The sequence below is a fragment of the Strigops habroptila genome, chromosome 8 (assembly GCF_004027225.2).
Source record: "Strigops habroptila isolate Jane chromosome 8, bStrHab1.2.pri, whole genome shotgun sequence".
Classification (NCBI taxonomy): Eukaryota; Metazoa; Chordata; class Aves; order Psittaciformes; family Psittacidae; genus Strigops; species Strigops habroptila.
This window is the reverse complement of record NC_044284.2, coordinates 25521455-25540060: the sequence shown is the minus strand read 5'-3', so window position 1 is coordinate 25540060 and position 18606 is coordinate 25521455. Positions and strand designations below refer to the sequence as shown.

Here is an 18606-nt window from a genome sequence, read left to right as displayed (position 1 = left end):
GCAGAGCTGAAACTCTGCCTGGGGGAGCTACAGTGGGAGGAATGGGGAGGATTTTCCTGATTCATAGCCATGACTTCCTGGGTCCCTTTGTGTTTGCTTTGGGAAAACAGGACTTTTTGTTGTGAATGTGCAGCTCTGGATAAACAGAGAGGGCCTGAATAGTCACACTACAACATACTTAGATCAATCAGTGACTACAGTCTTAACTTTTATCCTTGGCCGTCTGGAGCTGCTGTGGTAATTACAGGAAGGGAATTCATTTGTACTCTGCAAAGAATACTCTCCTGGTTTCCAGCAGGGGTTCTGTATGTGCAAGTTTTGCAAGAGTTACCATCCTGAATCCCTGAAGGTAAATCAAACTCGTGATTTTTTTTTTTTTTTCCTTTGTCCTTTTCCATCCTTTAATGTTGAAGCAAAGGGCAAAATCTGCCTTCAAGTTAGGAGAAACAGTGGGAACAGAAGCAGAGTCTTTTACGTACAGTTTAATGTCATCAGATGTTTAGGTAAGACAGTGTACATGTCAGGGATCCTGTTAATTTCAGATATTTCTCAGCTCAAGAAAGAAATGTCTTTAAAAGAAAAAAACTGACAGGCTTCACTGTTTAATCCATCAATCAGAAATCAGAGGTTAAAATAACAGATTATCGATCACTCACCTTATGATCGATTTCCAAGGAGAAATTGTTTTGGAGTTGTGCCAAGGTCATTTTATTGTACAGCACAAGTGGATCGTTCCTGTCTTCAGACTTTGTTGTTGCCTATCAGAGATAATAATGAGAAAATTACTGAGTACATGAGTCAATTCACATGAATTTTGGTAAGTGGAAGTAAAAAGAAAGAAAACAAGTATTTCTGGCTGAATACATTACTGTAAGTTTGCATTAACTGTGAAGTACCTCACATGTAAATATGGACAGCATTTTATAGATGAAAATTATATAAAAGGACAGATTAAATGAACTAAATTCGTGACAGTACAATGCAGCTTTACTTTTTGGATTTATTTTGCATTAGAACATCAACAGCTCAGGCTGTGCAGGAGCGTTCATCGGAACATAGGCCCATACCACTCAAAGCACTGAGCAGACACTGTTCCTAGTGGATACACTCAACACAAGAATGATAGTCATGAGATGATGTGAAGTGCAAAATCTTGGGAGAAAGGAACAGAAGAGATGTATTTATTGCGTATAGGGAGACCAGTGTGCAGTGGTAGGAATGCAGTGTGAGTGTTCTCATCAGGATACAGGTGCTCTCTGATATGTTCTTTCTAGAACCACTCTCTAGAAAGGAAGTCTTAAATAAGCTTTTTGTTAGTCTAGGCAGTGTGGGTTTACACCAGTGTGTTAAAAACATGAATATGTTAACACCTTAATGGCAGGACTGTATTAGGGCCATTTCTTACAGACAGTAAAACTGCCTGATGCCAGAGACCTGTGACTGTGATGCTGCTTTATGAGGCAAGTTAATCACTGGCATCTCTACAGAGCAAGTGTCACAGGGAGGTCTCTGGAACTAAGGTGCAGAGTAGACTGAGAGGAGACAAAACCAGCACCTAATGTTAACTACTCCCTTGGTTTCTGAATACTCTCTTGGATATCTTTACGTTCTTTTCCTCAAGCACAAGTTGTGTCCCTTGCTAGGATGCTTCTGCAGGTTTCTGAAGTGCATTCTTGTATCCTTTTTTGTACCTTTATGATCATGCAGAAGTATCTTGTGACAGCATCAGCACTTGCACCCCTCATACTCCACCTCCCTCTTAACCTCCACTGTTTTGATGGCAAAGAGAGAAAATGCAGGGGAGAAGAGTGATATTGTGATCCATGAGAGTAATTCATGGAAGAACCTCCATCACTACCACCTCAGGTACTCTTAAACGACTCAGGAGTGAGAATAATATATTTTACCCATTTAAACTGTTTTGAAAAATCAGTCAGGCCAAGTCTGATTTTATCTGTCTCCATCCTTTTCTAAAAAAACCTTTTTTTTCTGCTTTCTCTTTCCTAATATCTTGTGCAATCAGTAGGTTTTTTGTACTTTCTTAAACAAATTCCCAAGAGCACAGTGCCAGCTCTCTTCCAGTGACATTCACGCTGGTGCTAGGTTTTCAATGAGAGAGGTTAAAACCTGAGAAAATAGCAGCTTATCCACTACCAACTGTACTCCATATTGGCAGCAACTGCTGTGGAGACATTTCAGTTGTGGTTTCCTTTTGTATACTCTTTTAAATCTTTCTCCAGTTAACTCCTTTTCTTGTAATAATTTTCCATGTCTGATCTAAACCCAGAGGTGTGTTTCTCAGGAAAATGTGAAGAAAACCAAAATCAGGTGGTTTTAGCTTACACAAATGGGGGAGGAAGGTCTTCCTCTGCCAAACTCATGCCCTTATTATAAGTGTAACTTGAAAATAGCTGAAGCTAGAAAATTTGCATTTAGCGTGTTTTGCAGTCATCCTCAGCTTCCGCTCCTTCTGAAACAATAATCGTAAGCCACATTTTTGCTCATGAATGCTTGAATTTCCATTTGTTTTTCTCCACGCAAGTTCAAATTTCAGCTATTTCTCCAAGCCATACTTTCGTGGAGAACAGTGTTTGATTAAAAATGCACTTGGAACAGTCAGCATTGTGGAGCAGCTTGTGCAGGACAAACATTACTTTGTGTTGCATGGCAGGCCAAGGGTTAGGAATCTTCTGCTCTCATAACCAAACAGCCCACGGGGAAAACAGGACAAAGGGAGAAGAAGCCTGAAAGCATCTCCCAAAACTCACTTTCCAAAACAGACTAAACAGAAGCCAAGTCTGTCTCTCTTTTGCTCTTTCTTTTCTTGAAGGGCTTCTGTGAACAGATTAGGATAAAACATTTTGCTGTTTGGAAAACAGCTAACTCAAATATTTTCCCTTGCTCTTAGAAGGCATGTCTGTCTTGTTATGCGTTCCTCTTAGGTGCTCCAGGCCCCATACATTTTTGGTCCCATAAAATAACATTAGCAAGTAACTGAACAACTCAGTTTATAGTGAACTTTCTTAGGTACTAAGAAGAAAGTCAGTTATTTAAAGGAAACTTTAAAAATGTTTTTCTTACATTGGCAATCTCTTTCTCGAGGTCCATAACTCTTTTCATTTGTTCAGAAATATCAGTCTCACTGAAAGAAATATTTCTTTCTTGTAGGACTAGTTTAGTTACAGAAATCATGAAATCAACATAGGCGGAACATGCCTGCAGGAAAAAATACAAGCATTTTAAAGACAAAACTCTTCAAAGTATGGCATACCTTGATTATCTTTAAGATTTCATCTCCATTTTCATGAACTACAATTCATTTCCTTCTTAAACAGCTTAATAGTAATTCATTCTGAAAAACTGTTAGATCACAAATAGAAATGAACTTCAAAAATTCCCTCGTGGAAAATTGCTGTATAATTTGTAGCACTGTTCAAAGCTAAACACTCTCAACTACTGTACTGTGTTTTCATTACTTAAAATGAGACATTTGTACGTCCATATTTAAACCATCACCCGTGTTTTTTCCAGCTCACTTTAACTGCAACTTCCAAAAATACCACTTCCAAAGAGCAATGTTCCCAGAAACATAAGACAGAGAGAAATTCTGATGGACTGTGTTGAATTAGTGTTGTGGGAAAACTACTCTCAGAAGCAGTGTATCTCCTCTGTTGCTTCTTGGGACATTAGAAATCCTGCTGCTGTATCTAAATTTGGTATAGCTAGATACGCTAGAGACAATATAGTATATGTTAAATTTAACATATACTAAACATATGTTAAACTAAACATGTTAAATTTAACGTAAAAGAATTCACCAAGGATAAGAATGTAAATATGGAAGTATATTCTCTTAAATGCTGTGCTGTCGAACATCTACAGATCTCATTACATTTAATGGAACTTAATATCATTCTAATACATCTTTGATAAGCCACACTCATTTTTATGTCAAATACTGTTTTCAACATGCTTTTTAAATGCAAATAAAAATACATATTAGATTAGCTATCTAATAATAAATCCATTTTATCCAAAATAGCATAATCTACTAAAAGTGCTAAAACCTAGGAATAATAAGGCGTGCATGTCATCAACTTTATTAATAGAAATATTTTGGTAAGTTCAGCTTCTAAAGCAGTAGGATGCACCCCTATAATGCATGCTACATTTGTACAGCCATTCTGATAAGAACCTTCCTTGCCATCCATCTCCTGTCAGCCTCCCCTACCTGCCAGAAGTGCCCTGCTACAACAGGTTGTGTGCTGGAAAACTCTGACAGCTCATGAAAAGTACTGATAGCAGACTTCAAAAAGCCATGAGGCTCACAGCACCCTGAAGGACTGAACTCTTACTGCTATTTTTAACCAAGATTATTTTACCAGAAAGAGAAAAGCCCATGTAACCACTGACAACTACAAGTCATGAAAGAGAGTGCATTCCAAGCTTGTTAATACCATTTAAAAATATCCAAATACAATTTATAAAAATGCAATACAGACATTACTCCAAACCAGTAAGTCAACAGAGATCTTCAGGTACCAACCAGTGGACTTCATTTTTGGCCTGAAGTGCAGAACACTGTATGGTCAGGTAATGAAAAAACAACTCAGCTAATTTCAGATGGACTGCGCAAATACTCTCAGATATTTTAGTGGGAACTTACACATCAGCATAACTCCTGTATGAGAGCAGGAGAAAAAGAAACCTTAGAAAAAGATTTTTAAAGTATCTTGTTCAGAGATTCTACTTTAGCTTTGTGGTGGGAAGTACTGACAAAGCCAGAGTTTAAAGTGCGGGAGGCAGGTATCTTGTTTGCTACATACAGGTCAAAGAGTAGAGTGAGACAGCAGGAAACAGAGCCAAGAAAGGGGTGCTATCAGAGTTCAGGGATTGAAAGGGGGAATATCTCTTGTGTGAAGCATGCATGCTTGTAAGAATATTATGAATCTGCACTTCAGAGATAAATTTGGTTGTTTTTTTTTTCTTTTAAGATACTTCCTCCTTTACTTTCCAGCAGTGGAAGGTAGCATGATACTTCTAGGTAGGTCAGAGGTTGGAGCAGGAGTTGACACCTAGCACTGCAGTCGATGTAGTAAAAGGAAGGGAGCAAATTGTGATACATGAGCCAGCTCCTAGAGGCCATCACACATGGTAATAATGTAACTGAACAGTTAATATTGGTAATTATTGTCTTTACTAGCATATGATCTGTAATTAAATGTAACAAGTATTAGAGTATTAACTATTAGCATGTCAACAAAATACCTACAAACCCAAAATGTTTTGCATGCTTTCTCATCACTTCTTCATTTAATTACACAGAAGAAAACTGGCTAATTAAATGTTACTGTGGTGGCAGTTTCAGCTGCGTGACTTCAGCAAATACATATACTTCAGCTCTCAAGCACATCCAGGATTAGAAATGAGAGATACACAGTTGCTTTTTGTAGTGACAGAACAGGGGTGATCCCTAAGCACTCATATTCTATCATAACACAAGGTACCTCTTGATTCAGCTGTGAAGCCTGGCAGAAGATAAATTGTTTCATGTTTCATTTCCTTCCAAAAGGTCCTAAAAGAGGTCAAGGAGCTGTTCCTGTTCTGACTTGCATAATCTTACAGGAATTGAATGGAAAAGCTACTACTTTTTGTCCACATGTATGTTTAGTGATTACAAGAGGAATGGAAGAGAAGGGAGGATGACACAGGAAGGGAGACAGGTTGTGATGTCCGCCGTGCAGTGATGCTGGAGGAATGTGCAGTCTTCTCATCCAGTGCAGAGCCAACTAGCACATACCAGCAACTGGAGCCTAAGCAAAAACCCCTTGGCTTTTAATGCTGCTAGGAAAATTAAACTAGGTCACTAATATTTATGGCATATTATTGTCATTAACATTTATAGCATAATATTATAACACCTCAACCTCAGGACACTTGTTACACTCCCTCACATTCTTAGCTAACTTGCTTCTACTTGCCCTTAATCTCATTTCTGTATATCCTTTTCATTTACCTTTTGGCTCTCTTGCCTTTATGCATACTTACCTATGTTAGAACTTCTTTCTCCACTCTGTCACAGATGCTGCTTTCAGCTGCAGATCAACCTTGTTTAAATGTTTGTCATTATTACCTTCCAGTTCCAGTTTCCCCAGTTCTCCCAGTGATGTCTCCCAGGGGCAGCACTGGAGTCTCTTTGGGGAAGGACTGTTCCTGCTCTTTGTTTATCCCCACTCTTGAGGATATGTATGCCTTAAAAATACAGCCTAAAACTTCCGAAATGTAGTCAACGATCTGTCAGCTTCATCTTACCTCTGTGTATGCACCAGTGCATTCATAGTAGTCCCGAGAAGGCAGGCCAAGCCCAGGCTGATCGATCTATAAATTGAAATGAAAATTAAGAAGTGCTTAAGGACAAAATGGTGTAGCATTGTACTGTTCTTTTGTCAATTACAGGTCGATGGTGCTTCTCTCTCATCCTGTTGCCCACCTTTAATTCTTTCCACTCTCCTTATACGTTTTGTCTTTCTTTTTAGTCTTTTTTTCTTTTCCCCCCTGTTGCTGAACAATGTATCCTACACATAACCAGTGTGAAGCAGGGTATGTACAGAAGACAAAACAATCCACAGGCAAGCAAGGCAGTTACCATATCTTTGAAATTTGTTCATGCGACATAGTCAGGGATCTATCTACCCACTGGTAAGAAAGATTAGACCTTTGCTCTTGTAACTGTTGCATCTCAGGAGTAGCTGGCAAGGATTCACCATACGTAATACTGTCTTCCTCTGGATTTTCCATTTTCAGAGATCATCATGCATTTACAGGCATACTCCTTATGCAAATGTCCTCAGCCGCTTTCGTACCTGTGCCAGCTGACTGCAAGTCCAGTTGGTACCTTATTATCTGAATACCTTGTGAAAACACAACCCCCAGTGTGGGCTTTCTGCCATTGCGACCATAGCCCGGGTTTTCAGTGACAGAGCTTTCTGCCTGAAGTACTTAGTAAGGAAATCATGTTTATTTATTTGCTTGCATGCATACGCAAGTAGATCATGTCTGTCTTCTGTCCAGTGTACACATAAATTGTGTCTCTATGTCTATGTATGTCTCCGTTATCTCACTGAGAATAAGTGTATGAGTGCACAGAATAGAGATATTAACTCTGAGAATGGACAGTGCACTGTGAAACTGATAATTGAAAACTACATAGATTCAGAATTATCTACAACTTACTCTGGTAAAATTCAAATCACTGATGTTTCTTCTGATTAACTTCTATGTCTATGCTTCTAGTTATTTTGCTGCACTTTTGTGATCAAGAAGGCAGTGCCACCCAGGGAGACTTACATGAATGATATGTGCTGTGGAATTTTTATCATCTGTGCCAACGAAAAAATTAATAAGGACCTTTTTTCCATATCTGGAGTTCAGCTGTGCAATAGCTGTCTCAGCTGTCCAAGCAGTACCTAAGCAAATGAAAGGTACACTCAGTCTCTATTTTTGATAAGCAATGAAAAGTACAGTCATTTAGAAATTTTAACTGAAATGGAAGTAAACACACATCATCTTACCATAGGAAGATTCCCAGTCGGTTGTTGCTACAGGCCACTCAGATACATCTGGCAATAAACTAAGTAAAGGTGTTCCACCTCTGCTATCAATGGTAGCTTTTGGAGAAAATAAAATGAGTTACCATGACATTGTAAAACACACAAATGTTATACTATTATAATGAGTTCAGAAAATTAAGCTGAGAAATACGTCTTCCCAATCACCACAATAGGAGTATGCTCTGATGTATGACGGAGCTTTAACATTTAATTTAAAACCCATTTCAGTCAAACAGCATATGCAAATCCTTGCGACCATGATGTTGAAGAACTATTGTATTTTTACTCTGCAGATAGCTTGAAATAATGGTTTTGAGAATTATTAATAACATTATGGAAACTATAAAAACATGAGATTTAGGAAGCACTGCTAACTGTTCTCTGCTCCTCATTCCAGTGGCAGCATCTAGCTCGAATTCTTGAAATAAATGAGTTCCCTGTCTTTCTAGAAGCCTGATATGCCAGTTATTTTGCACCTCTTCCCTGATAATTTGTACAAAAGAAGCTAATTCACATTTTCTGAAAGGATTAGAGTTTAAATATCTGCAGCAAACTGGTAACTGAAGAGTAACGTAATCTCACCTAAAAGCTAGTAAGCCAGAAGATACGATACTAATTTTACTATCGACATTCTTATTTGACCCTATAAAATGGATACATTTTAGTTTTCAGGAAGAATTTCTAAGAAATTATGCACAGAAACTAGGAGACTATAGGTATAGCTGACTGTGAAGATGGCATTCTTTGAATGGTATTTATATATTCTATATGCAGTAAATTCAGGAGATACTTACTTTCATTTATGCACGATCTGTACAAAGTTTTTGCCTTCTGCACTGCTGTTATGTCATCGGTGCTTGGTGTGTCAAGGACATCTGAAACACAGACAGCAAATACATCTTAATATCTGATCTTTACTGGAAAGATTCTGAAGGAACCATAGTGGATACCATCCTGAGGACCAGAGGGTGGATGATAAGTACTCCATGTTCATCTCAAATTCCAGGGAAGCTGAGGGAAAGAAGCTCTGGAGATTATATGCCTTGCAATTATATCAGTCTGTCTTAAAATGCTGAGCATAAAGGAGTCAGGTAGATACTCTGTGGATCACCCCTGGCAAAATACAGGTGCTCTGACTTTTCAGGGACAGTTTTTAGGTGACAAAGCTATTGTGTGAAGAGAATTGCTGTCAGGGCCCTAAGTGTACCAGCAGGCTCTAACTGCACTGACCAGCCTGTAACCATCTTTTCCTGTAATTCTAATCTGCTCTCTTCACTGCAGCCAGGAGTTTAGGTGTTTAAGGTCTGCTTTGGTATGATGCAGTTGTGTGACCGTGGATCATACTTCTGTGAAAACAGCAAAACTGTAAGGAAGAGCCATAGGAAGCCTCATCTGGGTGCTCACCTGAGCCCCTTGTCTGTGAAGCCTCTATCCCTGCCTGCCTTGAGTCATGGTCAGGTCCCAGCTCGCCCAGCCTTGTGGGGCATCCACTTTTGCCATTGCTTTACAACTACTCCAGTTACGACTTTACAACTGCTTTGCTCCACAGAAACTGAAGCCTGAGGAACAGCGTGGCATCCATAAACTGCAAACCTGGCAAAACCAAAAGATAGGCAAAGTAGAAAAGGATATCCAGCCTGGAGAAAGTGGTTTGGAGAATGTTTCATGAGTATAAACTGACTTCTTTTACTCTGTTATTATAGTCTGAAAAGGGGAATACAGACAATTTGACACTATAACATTTTGTGGCAAAAGGAATATTTGTAAGTTTATGATGTGACAAGGTAGAAAACTGCTTGCCTGCTCTTTAGGATTTAGCTGATGGAATACAGATATGCAGGATGCAAGGCTGCCAGAGAGCAGCTCCAGAATTTCAGCTAACTTGGACACACGCAGACCTCTTTCTTCTCCACCTAGCTTGGCTGCTATTGTTAGTGCATGAGGGTAATGATAGCGATTTCAGTTGTTATAATATTCAGATGAGCACACAGAGTCCATATACCAGACAGGTCAGGTCTGGTCAGCCCCGCTCCGGTGTCAGACACAACAGCGTAACTTCCACAGCATTCCCCAAGCAAACAGTTTGTGGCAGATTTGTCCTGAACCGAACACAAAGAAGATGAAATATTTGGTAGTATTTTAGGCTTTGCTAGACAACCACATCTTATTAGGATAATGTGTAAGCCAAAGAAGAAACTTTATATAGTCCACAAACATACACTCCACTGACCTTTTAAAACAACTTCTAGTTCGTCTCTTAAAATGTCAAAGTTACTATAACGGGAGCTGGTTTCTGGAATGACGTTCCTCTTAAGCCATCCTCCACAGGCATATTGGTAAAAATCATCACAAGGCTCTGCAGTCGTGTCCATGTTCTCAAGGATTCGGGCTGCTGTAATACGAGGCAAATCAAGGCACAAAGGATTTTTAGAGAAAATAAATGAATACACTTGTTTTCTCTGAAGAGGGAAGTAATAAATATATTTAGTTTAGAATAGGCTCAAGCCTACTTGAGTGTTCTAGACCAAACAAAGTACTAGTCAGTAAACAATGAATTATTATTCCTTCACTGGGCACAACTTACATACTTGTCTGTTGCCTGTGTTTACTGATGGGTAAACTGCCTAGTGCTCCTATTCCCTGTGAGTGGTTGCTCAGTTTTATATAACATGTAAAATGTTTCATTTACTGACACTTCTTTGTATCGGAATGTGGTGAAAAGCATAAGACATATTAGAGGTTAAGTATCCACTGTAATGGGATTTAATTAATTAAGAATGATGTAGGCTCAGCTAATCCAGTCTATTTCAGTAAAATAATGACTTTGTTGTACCATTTAAGTTCTTCTCAGGAAAGTTTTCCTATTAATGCTTCCCTGAATCTACAGTGATATTTTAGACCTACTCCAAATTGATACTGCCTCTTGCTATCCCTGCTTGACCCTCTTGAAGTGGCTTTTCAAAGACTGATCGCAACATGGGATTTTCTAGTGAAATCTGATTCCTTGATGACAGTTTCCCAGTTGCTGTTCAGAAACCTTCTGTGCTTTTTCTTTTTGGTATTCCTCTTCCACCTAGACTGCCTTCACCACTAGTATGCTAGTACAAAGTCTCTCACAGAAAGGAGAGGTGCTAGGAGTCAAGTAAGAGCTAGCGATACCTCTGAATTTCCCAGGATACTGAATATCCTTCCCATTTTTCAGACATTATTTTTAGTAAATGGTGGGGCTTGTGATTTGAAGTGTTCATTACTCCCACATGAGTGAGTCAAATATTTATAGTTATTTCTGCAGTACTTTCAATATTTTCCATGTCTCTCATGCTGGTGGAAATGAGAGGTGGATAGACAGTCTATAGTATATGTGCTGACTTGCCTCACCTCCCCCCCCCCGTTTTTCTTGTGATCTTCCATTGGCTTAACAGTGTTATATTTTAGGCCAACATCTGATGGTTTTGCAATGTTCCAGTGCTTGGAAGATGGAAAAAGCTATGAACACATGCATTTTCAATTTTAGGCTGCTTAAGTAGCATAAAAACCACTGCAGAAGTAGGTACAATGACCAGCACCTGATTCTTTTCCTTCTGAAGTCAATGCAAGGCTCTCTTAAATTTGAAGGAACCAAAGCTGCAAAGTCTCTATTTGTCTGTTCCCCTAGTTTGTCCTAGAGGAAGGAGAATGTTTGGAGTGGTGCACTTTATTCCTTAGTTCCATCTATTTGCTGTAAAAGAGGAAGATGACTGCTGATTATTACTAACATCTTCCGTTTTGAGGGTGGGTATCTTTATAAATCTCTCTGCTAGGCTAGAGCAGCATCTGAAGGGTGACACTATCCCTTGGATTATCCTGGCATGTGTTAGTCTGGCAACTAAAGACTTCAATAGCCAGGACTGGGCACCACAGCTGGCTCACTGAGAGCAGTGTGTCAGCTCTGCCAAAAGTGATGGTAGGATAGAGAAATCTTCTGACACCAAGAAAATTGGCTCTTATCCACTGTCTTGTCACTTTTGCCAAAAAACAAACAAGCCCAACCGAAAACCAAAACAAAACCCAGGAGAAATCCACATCTTGTGTAAATTTGAGAAATTATTATCAGCCTATGTAATATCAAACCTTGCTTTAACTGTGGAATTAGGTTGCTCTATCTGTAGTCAGCATCCGTTTAATCTTCCTCGCCTACTACTGTTACACAGAAATAATCGTCTATCATAACTTTTCTGCTTTAAGGTCCAGGGTAGCCAATATTAGCTAACCAACTTTTATCAAAACTTGATGTTTAAATACTGCAGACGTAACAGAAAGGATACAGACATGGGAACTGTAGTCGTTCACTTAGGGCTTCATGCAAAATACATGTATAAAGTATTCTCCTGAAGGATATTCTCCTCAAGAGTGTAATTTGCTCATCTGAACCCCAAGATAACCATTCATTATTTGTTTGATACCATGGATATATTAAAATCAATGAAATATGATTTGTTGTCCACCAAGCACAGAAACATAATGGCACATGAAGTGTCTCTTCAAAGTCAGTGAGACTAATTAGGCTGAGCAGAATCCTAAACATGCTGTAAGTTAATTTATAAGTTGATACTTATGCCCAAAGAAGATTCATGGTGAGTTCATGGCTGTATGCACTGAGACATTTTTGCTCTGGAAATAGTAAGTGTGAGACTGATGAATATTTTGTTATTTTCATTCTAATACAGCTTAATTAATACGTATACAAATACAGAAAACACATGGTACACTTTCCATTAGTCCTCTGTATTGCTTTGATGAACCAGTGTCTGGGTTTGTTTCTCTTCTCCCTTGTTTATTCCATTTCCTAACTGTCACTGAAGAATGTAGAGCCTTCTCTTAATTACTTTTAATGATTAATTTTATTGTACTACTCCTGATTGCCAGTAGTTGCTGTAATAGCTTACTAATAAAGTAATACAAGCTGACATAACAACCAGTGATCGGGGGAGGATATGGGAGAAACACAGTATGCTTACCTAGGTGAAACTGATGTGAGAGAGATCAAAATTCCCTGTTCTCATCAATCTGTGCTGTCTGAGCTCAGGAAAATTAGCTGAGAGCATGTCAGCTTATTCAGAAACGCTCACGTGTACAAATTACATGGTACCTTCACATGCTGCACTGCAGTGTATTCCACAAACCCTGATAACCTTATCGCACAGTTAGTGGTGTTTTACCCTGTGTATAACCAGTTGAATTTTCATTACATTTTTTCTTCTGGTCATTTATTTGAAGCTGTTCTATTAAATGTCTTATAAATTCTGTCAGTATCTTCAATTTATTCTTTTTCAGTGGCTTGTACGTATGGCAAAATTTTGAAATTCATGGCAAAAAACTGGCACAGTACTGGTCAGCTCTGTTGTAAGGCATTACCATTTCTCTCAATGTCTATTCCTAATTATATTTCTTGAAAGACCACAGTAAATTTTCCAGAGTTAATACTTCTGGCTTTCTGTCTGCATCTATCTGTCTAACTTTTCCCGTATGTTATCCTACATGTGCAAGAAGCTGCCAAATTAAAGTTCGAACTGTTCCAAAATCCTGATTTGAAATAATGTTAAACCTGTAGATTAATCACAGTAAGATTATTATTAAACAACATTAATACAGTTTATTTGTCTGGTTTAAGCACTTTACATTGCATTTTTAAATATTAATTTATTTTGTTGCTATATTATATAATTATGACCAACTCTTGAAGCTATTTTTGATGCTCTTGGAGCACTGAACGCCTGCTCCAAGAAGCTGAGAAGCCAGCTAACCATTCTGTGCTTCTGATTCGCAGGGTTCTGCTTCTGGAGCTGAGAACTTGCTCAGTATAGAGACCACCTAATCGAACAAGTCTTCTAGGTGATTACATCCCTACCAACCTCTTTTCATAATCTGACTATATTTCATTTAATAGATATATAACTGTGGAAAAGGCCGAACACTTCTATAGCGATTTCTGCCTTAAACCGATTACACCATGGTGGGACATGGAAACCCTGGCTCAGTTAATCCGTAACAATTGTAGATTCAAACTGGTCACTCTCAACTTTGCTTAGAGGTATCCATTCTAAATCATTTACAAACAGATGCAGTAGTTGGAACTGGCAGTTCTGTAATGGCTAGCCCATCCAAACTTCATGTAGGGGCTCCCTGACCTTAACTCCTTCCTGCATGGTAAGGTTTCATTGCTACAACAGTCCCATAGACCACACAGATTATTAGCTGCGTCTGGTAATTGACCCTTGCTAGGCAGAAACACATACTGATGCTACACTTCATAATATGGTCAGGAGTAAGTGTTCCACTTTGACGTCATTGCTTTTGCATCTGTTTAGATCTTATTTGAACTATAGCACCACAGCTAAAACTTAATTATAAAGATTATAATTTTATCAGATACACTGACTGCCTCCAGGACTTTGACAGGATGGTATGGAAATACCAAGTATTAACACCTGGTAAAATAAAAAAGCTATCTTTTGCCCAGTTGTAGATTTTATGTGTTCCACGCTGGAATGTGCAGTTCTTGCATACATCATAGTATTTACTCACAAGAGTAGTCCCCCTATGTACAGTGGATCAGTTGTTGTGTCCTATGTAGGGACAGCAGAATGTGGATTACAGAAAAGCTCTATGATGTCAATGAGCTCATTTTCCTGCCAGTCAAAAACACTTCCATAGGACACAGTGATAGCATTACCCTGGCATTTTACATGTTTTGAGGCTGAATTCTCACCATTTTTAAGGACTTAATTCTTTCAGTGTTTGAACTAGACAATGTGTAGAATAAAGAGCAGATGATAGTGAGTAAATGAGATAAACATGTGAATAAAATAAAGCTGTACTTAATGAAAAAGGAAAAGAGATAATCACATTAGAACCACATTGTATATTTCTGTTTTGGGGATGTTTCAGTCTGTCTACCCTTTTTTCTCATTTTATATTTCATTATTATCTCTGTTGAATTGTGGTATTTTATAGTTTTTAAAAATGCCCCTTCTTCACGCTGTTACACAACGTAAGCCTGACATTTTTCCCCTTCAATGTCCTTACTGTAATCCTTTCACAATTTTACTCCTGTATTGAGAATCTAACATTCAGTAAGAATGTTTGTTTATTCCCTTAAATATTTGCATGCTGTTAAATCTTTTTAACAGAAGCATAAAAAACTACTGTTTAATTCATTGAGCCACTTCTTGCTAGATCTTCAGTTTACATTATGCCTTCTTTCTCCAAACCTTCTACTGCTTGTCCTTTTTTTTGCTGCTTTTCATCGTTACAAAGTCAAGCTGAACTTGATATCCCTATTTAGCTGAAAATTAGCATCTTCAGAGATTAAAAGAAATCAAGTAGATAGCTAATTTGATCATTTTTCAAACCACAGCATGAGCTTTCATGCTGGCAAGAAAGCACCTTGGAAGGGTACCTAAAAGACAGTAATAGAGATAAATAAATCTTGTAAGATACTCAAACTGTTCTACAACAACATGCAGTTACTAAGATAATGGACTGCCTTGAGGTTTCACCAGTGGGTGACTCCAGCAGGACTGAGGCGTGCGGCAACCAGAGTACTTTGGCTACTCTAAAAGGACGCCTAAAATGAGTAGTCCCACAGAAGGAAGTGAACCAGTAAAATGACCTTTCTATGCTGTTTCTGGTGTGTCTGCAAATCTAAATGGGGCCTACTAATCAAAGCCTTTTCGAAGCCTTCCATGAGATGGTGTGTACCTCAGATCTGTACTTAAATTACGTACACTTTTACTTGCAAGCACACAAACATTTTCATCCTTACCTGACTTTATACAGTCTGATGTCTTGCAAACCCCGTCTAAAAGAGAATACAATCATATTCTTAACTTTTTACTGAATGTCAACATATTCTGTAAATACTGTATTCATTGACAGTAACTTTGGAATTGCATTTAATTGCAGGGTACAGTTAAGATAAAGATGAATGGACACCTTACACTCAGTAAGTGAATATTTATAGGATCAGGCTCTAAAAATACCTTCATCTTCATCCCTTTAGGGTCATTCAGTGCTAGTCACTCATCATGTGGAATTTTTGTAGTCATCAGAGGAAAATGTCCTATTATTCAAGTAGAGGTGGGCATAATACTATTTTTATAGCGAAGAAGAAATTTAGAGAAAAATAGCACATGGACTGAAGACAGCTGCAAAGTCAGTTGGAATTTAGCAATACCTTACAATGACAAGAAGATTCCAGAGGAAATATATGAAAATTCTGAGACATTCACTCTGAAGTCTTTTAAACAAAATAGAAGGCTCAGGAAATGAAAATGTTTCCTTTTGAGACTTCAGAAGTAAAACTTTTTTTATTTTTCATTTCAGAATGGTATTTTCCATTCCATAATTGAACTAAACTGTAAGAAAAAGTTTAAACAAAATTATTAAGTACTTTAAACTGAAACAAAGCAATTAATTTCCAATCTAAGGAAACGTTCTAGTTTGACCCCAAATGGAAATTTTAGTGCTATTCTCTGTATTATCTTTACCAAAAAATTATCAGGGGATTTACCCCTGAATGGAATTACTTTTTAATATTTTTGCTGTTGAATCACAAAACTTCTTAGTATGGCTACACTCACTGAGTGTCCTTCCTGCAATAGCCTGTAAAAGGAAAAAATAGGATTTTTTACCTTTTTTACCTTTACCTTATATATAGGATATATATACATATACAGGAATGTGGAGGACACACAGCAATTTGGTTTTCTTCAGCGGTGGTGTATTTTTTAGAGCGTTTTGCTTACTGAAGTATTAATTGCAAACAGAAGTATTGCTGAGTCAGAACAAGCAGAATTTTTGTGTTTATCAGAACTTTATGTGAACAAATGAATTTAAAGAGTCCCTGTTGGAAAGAAGCAGTTTTGTGTCGGTGTTCAGCAATAGTAAGTGTGGATGCAGCTTTACATTTCAGATACGTGTGTCATGCTCTCTAGTGACATACATATGAAATAAGGTTATGATGTAACAGCTATTAATCATCTAATTTTACACACTGGGTAAGATAAGATTTTCTATTATCAGGCAAAAAATACTGAGTTGACCTTGTTTTTTTTTTCTGAATGGTTTATGTACTGCAGCTATATACGCACCACACAACACAGTCTTTTCTAATACAACATTTTAAATTAGTGCAACTTCAGGGGTTTTTTTTACTACATACTAACAACTGGATTCTATTTATTAAATTTTTTTTTTTGGTAATTTCTTAAGATACTTTTATATTCTTATACATACATTCAAAGAGAGTTTATGTGTACTCACCATCGTATGTTGCATACAGAACTATCATTGTGATCGCTACAATAGCTAGCAGAATCACTACAACAGCTAGCCCTATTTCCAGGCCACTCCATCGCAGTTTCTTCTTTGGTTTTGGAGTATTCATTTCAGTTATATCCATCTGGCTTTCTGACTTGCCCATAACCCAGCGTCTGAAAAGGAAAAGGGAAATGTCACTGGGGGACTTACACAGAGTTGTAGGTCTTGAAACTGGCTCATCAACTGCACAGTAACAAAGATGTTTTCTAGGTGAGTTTTCAAGTTATGTGTAACACTACTAGAATGTAGTCATGAAACTAAAAGTTCTCTCCTCCTCTCACGTGCATGCACTCATGCACACACAAGCACGTGCCACGTGCTGCTTGTCACTTAAAGAAAACACAAAAGTGGTCTTCCTTTGCATGAAGAGGCCACCAAATAGAAAAGGAAGGCAAACAACCCAAAATCTATTTTTAAAACTTACCCATGTAGTTCAGTCTTGTGTGATGGTACAGGAGCTCACAAGCAAGCAGAAAGCAAGTCTCCCTGCTTGAATAAAAATTAACTTAATCTGCCAATTACTTATCTAATGCCAAAGGTCAAAATATGCCATTGTGCTTAGCTGTCATTCCTTAAAACATTATGCAAGCAATTCCTGACTACAGCTCTGCAGCTGTCTCTAAAAAGAGTAAAGAGAAAAAAAGAGGCTCTGCTGGGAGCTTGTCAAATTCACACAGAAGACAGTGAGTCTTCACAGTAATTTTTAAAGCAGCATGACCAAGCCTCTCTTTTGAGCTTAGAACACTGTAAATTAGGAGTAGCTACAACACATACATGCAGAACTGGCAGGAGTGTGAGTGGACTCACGCTCGCTCCTGGAATGTGTATGCCATAGATATTGGGATTGTATTTCTGACACTTTCTAGAGGTAACTCAGCCACCATTTGCAGTACTGTTGTCCTACAGTTCTGTGTTCTCTCTTCAGCTGCTCCCACTCATTTAGGGTCAGACCTTCCTCTGCTGACAGAGATTCAAATCCCTGTACATACAGCAATGTATTTTTCAGTATTTCACAATGAAAACTCAGGAGTTTCTATTCACAGCTTTCTAGAAACTCTTCAAGAGTTTCTATTCCTGGGGATCTTTACATCCATAAATAAGAGTACATACCCTTTCCATTCCATGGGGAAGAATAGAAGTCCACTAGGATAAATAATGGCAACACGAACATTCACCAGATACCCCACAAGAAGGTCAACCAGCAGTGCAGGTCAGAGAATTCGTGTCCTCTTGCATTCATGACACCCTTCCTTCTCCACTCGGTAAGTCACCGTAACAGCAGTAAGGGAATGCTGCTTAGCTTCTGCATCCATTCAAGTCTAAGACTTGAACTTAATTGTTTTGAACTGGTTTTAACTGTATCATTGGTTTGTATTCACCTTTGTCTCCTCAAGCTGTTAGTCTTTCAGATTTTCCTCTGGACCTTCTGTTACTGTCCAGTTTGTGTTCCCTAGTTTCCAATAATCTCTTCTTCTCTTTGATGTCCACCTCATCTAGAATGCCAGCTCCTCCACTGCAAAAACATTCTGCTAGAGTGTGTATGTTTAGTAATAAAGATGTCAAGTAACTTGATATTATGGACCTAAGTAAACAGAGATTCTGTGTTCCACATAGTTACACAACACCTGTCTCGATG

The 18606-nt window shown here is 38.2% G+C and overlaps 1 protein-coding gene across 3 annotated transcripts in view; it reads right to left on the bottom strand.

The window, feature by feature from the left end:
* MME (membrane metalloendopeptidase) overlaps positions 1-18606 on the bottom strand; it is a 45985-nt gene that overhangs the window by 25247 nt on the left and 2132 nt on the right. The window contains exons 1-10 of one of the 3 annotated variants that reach the window (XM_030495224.1): positions 17395-17478; positions 16914-17083; positions 15415-15450; positions 9841-10002; positions 8405-8485; positions 7572-7667; positions 7348-7466; positions 6313-6378; positions 3082-3216; positions 657-758 (exon numbers count right to left, since the gene is read on the bottom strand). In XM_030495224.1, coding sequence (XP_030351084.1) covers positions 657-758; positions 3082-3216; positions 6313-6378; positions 7348-7466; positions 7572-7667; positions 8405-8485; positions 9841-10002; positions 15415-15450; positions 16914-17073 — 957 coding nt within the window. In that variant the 5' untranslated portion in view covers positions 17074-17083; positions 17395-17478. Of the gene's footprint in view, positions 1-656; positions 759-3081; positions 3217-6312; positions 6379-7347; positions 7467-7571; positions 7668-8404; positions 8486-9840; positions 10003-15414; positions 15451-16913; positions 17479-18606 lie in introns of those variants that run through there. The other 2 variants (XM_030495222.1, XM_030495225.1) reach the window with 2 other exon arrangements.